The following is a 4210-nucleotide window of genomic DNA, read 5'->3' on the forward strand; positions in this document are numbered from 1 at the left end:
GCTCTTAACTCTGAAACCCTCCTTCAAGCCCCATATAATTTTTTTCTTCACTTTCAGCAATATTTAAACTTGCACAATGGATCATGTCATGAAAACCTTCCTTTTATTTTTGGATCATTGCAATGTCCATCTGCCTTTTGTAAATACACTCCTCTTTTATGAACACATGCTTAGTATCAATTGTGTGCTATCTGTGACCATAAGCAATTATAGAACATAGTTCCATTATTCTCATCAAACTGTCTTTAAGTTTAACAGCATGGTTTCCTTTGCATATATGAGGAAACTGACACCATGAAGTACATGGTCACAAAGCTAAAATGGAAAATAAGCTAATTACAACTTTTGACCCAAAATGTGATGCTTTTTGATGATGCATATATAACACGGAACGAAGTTTTGCAACCAGAGACAAAATGACATTTTGTTTATGTGTTGGAGAGGTCAGAGACTTAAATCACCTTTGCCACCTGTTGAACATCCAGTGAACTATGGCAGGTTGACACATTTCTAATTGCTGCTAGACTTCCTAAAATTTTACATCCAAGATAAATTCCCTCAAGCTTGCATTCAAATATTTGATTGCTTATGTTAAAAATGGAGTGGTATATGTCAAGACGCCATGGGAAAAAGAGGAAGGTTGGCACACTGGATGACCTACGGCTTATGTGGTTATGAAAAAATGTCATAGGCATGCAGTAGAACTGTCTTCTATTATATTCAACTAAAAAAAGAGACTTGGGGGGGGGGAGGAGTCACCAGTGGCAGGGGCAACCTCACAATGTTTGTGAAAGGTGGAGAGGACCGGAGAAATGTGTGAATTGTTAATATGTGAGGGAAATGTTCTAGAATAAAGATAAATCTTATATTTTAAAATGTTTTCCTTGTTTCTCAATTCTTATACCAACTACTTGAGTATCCATCTTTTCCTCTGCCCATTCTAGTAGTTGAAAACCTAACAGACTTTAGGTATTTTCATGAGAATTAACTTTTGGGATGTGATATTAAAAACATGACCTGAATGCAAAAGAAAGACAGGTGAGATATTCCAACATGATACTTTCTGCAGGGAAAAGAAACAAAATAGTAAAAGGCACTATGAGATCGCAATGTTTGCAAGTTCCATGTGTGATAAGGATCTAATTGTGAAAAGAGTAAATCAACTATTTGCACTGAACATGCACAAGAAAGAATAAATTAAAATAGCCATTGTCTTGTGAATGTTCTGTACAGACATACAAATGGAAATTAATGTTGTAAACGGCAAAATGAATTTGAAATGAAAATCACAGTAACTGTTTCAGAAGATGAATTCACATTTATTTGACTATTGATTTCAAGTTACAGTTGATAAAACAATTGCTAGTTAGTTTATTAAGTTTCAATCCGCAGGGAGTTGCACAAGTCTCTTTTTATTCTTGCAATTTCGGTGTTTTGAGATTCTTCTCACATTATTAGTGTCATCCCGGGATCTTCCTAATACTAGCTGTCTTTATTCATGGTTTTATGCATTCCTATTACTGCTTAATGTAACGATGTAATATCTTCAATGCAGCAAAGATGTTGAAAAAGTACATGTGAATATTCATCCCATAGTTGATACAGTAATATATTATGTGAAGGCAAGGCAGAAGCTTAATGAGAATTACTGCATGATGTATACCTTGATTGATGTGTAAAACGAGAACTGGATATACCCAAATGAGTTATAATTAGAAAGTCATCTACTTATTTTCTGTCTGCTGTTTCCTTAGTTTCTCTTCCTCCTCCTCCTCCCCTTCTTCTTCTTCATCATCATCGTCGTCATCATCTTCTGAATCCACAATCCAATAATAATCTCTAAACATTTTTGATTCTGGAGAAGAACATTCATAACCCCAGCCTTTCTTCATAAACATCTGCTCAAGGGTGCTTGGTGTAGTATCATCCTTGCTTATATAATACTTCCAGTCAGATGGATCATAGGGCTGCTCAGGGGTCTTTGGTTTGCCAGCATTTTCTCCTTGAAGTTCAAGTTCATTGGGAATAGTTTCTTCGATTCCTAGCGTTTTCAACTGGCTGGTTCTAAGGAATGCTGATTCATACCTCGTGTGTTTGTTGGCTCTGTAAAGATCTGGTGGGGTTTGAAGTTTTATAACAAAGCTGGATTCCTCTTTAGATAACGGCGTGTCCTTCCCTTTGCTCGGTTTCTTAGCATACTTGATGTCACAATTACACATATTGGTCCTCCTGACAGGTGACTCTTCATAGCATGATTGGTTTTCATATCCGGTGTCAATATGATGCATGGGACCTCTATACTTTTCAGCCCATTCGTCCTTCCCTCCTTTGTATATGTATTTATAATAAATAGAGCTAAGCATATCCTGTCCTCTGTGTTTACCATCATGGAGCCAAGTGCTTTCACATGACCAGGGAAGCTTGTGATGTTCCAGATTGTATTTTCCTTGAGAATGTTTGGCAGAGGTGGTGGGCTGCTTGGTTGCTTCCCTGTGATCTTCCCAATACGGCCACTTATTTTCCAGCATCCTGTTAGGTTTCGGTGTTTCCAGCATTTTGATCAATATATCTGCAGAATTATCTTCTCCCCTGGGCCATGGAGCAAGCAACTGTTGGTTCTGGCGGGTACCTATGTCGTCCCAGAAGGATCTACGTGTCGGCTGTGCTGTCAAAAGCGGGTATAAGAGTCCTGAATCATCAGCTGACTTCTGCTGATTCTTGTTGGTGATGGGACTACATATTCTGCGAGAAATTGTTGGGAAAAAGCTGCCTTCTGTGCTGCGTGGGGTCATCCCTTCACTCGATGTCCCGGCTTTCCTGAAGTCATCTGACCGTTCCTTGCCATAGAGTCGGTGCTGGTTATCCACGGAGGTGCGCAACCTCACCTGCTCTTTCTTGTGCTTTGAAAAACACTTGGAAGAGTCTTTCCATGTAGACTTGGCAGTAGTGTCATGAGATGTTGGCTTTAGTGTCCGACGGGCCTGGCTCCCTGGCAGCCTGTGGTCTCCCATAGTATTTCTGGCTGTGGAGCCACGGCCTCTGCCTCTGCCGCGGCCTCAGCCTCCGCCGCAGCCTTGGGATTTGTTTCATTGAGGCCACTCAGTTGCTAGGAGATCTCACTTGATACCTTGGATTCTACTATGACAAGCAAGGGAGTGCCCCACCAGCAGTCTCCTCCATTGTGCTCTATGAAGTATGGAGGAAAAAAAACGTGCTTTATATATTACAGTTGCTTTTTTGATGGACTTTCTGATTGTTTCTGTCTTGACCTATGTTTTAAAGAATGTTTCTATGGAAATGTGTATTAAATATTATCTTATATTTAATGAAAATAATACACAATACACGGTGTGTGTGTGTGCATGTGTGTGTTAAGTCAACGGGCTGGTAATGCTCCCCACAAAACCCCCCAGAAGTGGCCAATAGAAACCTCCTTTTGAATGAATGGTTGTCCAGTTAAGTCCAAGTGATTCCCCAAATAAAATAGATTATAGATGGGCCCCTATTGTTATTGTGGTGACACTGAGGATACACAACTTATGATTTGACCTGGATCAAACCAGAAAGCCTCTTTTCTGCAGTCTAGCTTCCATGGTTCCAGAAAATACAATGCAAGAGTCCAAGGGAGGGAAGCATTTAAAACAGCCTCCATCCAACGGCAACACCCATTAACCACAACAATTACCAGCATGGCAAGAGAAGCCTAAAGTTACAATGAGTGGCACCCAGCCTTCTGTGGTAGCCAATAGCTCTCTCATTAACTTAAAGCCTACTCATGGAAAAGTTCGAAGAGTATCTGTATTAGCTCTTCTTTGAAGATCTGATAGAATTCCCCACTAAACCCGTCTGATCCTGGGCTTTTTTTTTTTTTTGAAGGGAGACTATTAATAGCTGCTTCTATTTCCTCATGGCTTATGGGACTATTTAGAAGGTTTATCTGATCCTGTTTTAACATTGGCACCTGGTATGTATCTAGAAAGTTGTCCATTTCACCCAGGTTTTCAAACTTTGTTGAGTATAAACTCTTGTAGTGGGATCAGATGATTTTTTGAATTTCCACAGTTTCCGTTGTTATGTCTCCCTTTTCATTTCTGATTTTATTAATTTGGATACTGTCTCTGAGCCCCCTGGCTAGTCTGGCTAAGGGTTTATCTATCTTGTTGATTTTTTCAAAGAACCAGCTCCTTGTTTTGTTGATTCTTTGTATAGC

At 39.7% G+C, this 4210-nt stretch overlaps 1 protein-coding gene across 1 annotated transcript; it reads right to left on the minus strand.

Annotated features, from left to right (window-relative positions):
- Positions 1-1724: 1724 nt before the first annotated feature.
- On the minus strand, positions 1725-3011 carry LOC127675199 (uncharacterized). Its single transcript, XM_052171218.1, has one exon. It carries the CDS (start codon positions 3009-3011, stop codon positions 1725-1727), a length of 1287 nt encoding a protein of 428 aa, XP_052027178.1.
- Positions 3012-4210: the final 1199 nt, after the last annotated feature.

This window comes from Apodemus sylvaticus, chromosome X, assembly GCF_947179515.1.
Source record: "Apodemus sylvaticus chromosome X, mApoSyl1.1, whole genome shotgun sequence".
Lineage (NCBI taxonomy): Eukaryota > Metazoa > Chordata > Mammalia > Rodentia > Muridae > Apodemus > Apodemus sylvaticus.

Excerpts from the sequence above, each read along its gene's own strand:
- LOC127675199 (XM_052171218.1), bottom strand. The coding sequence starts at position 3,011 with ATGGGAGACCACAGGCTGCCAGGGAGCCAGGCCCGTCGGACACTAAAG.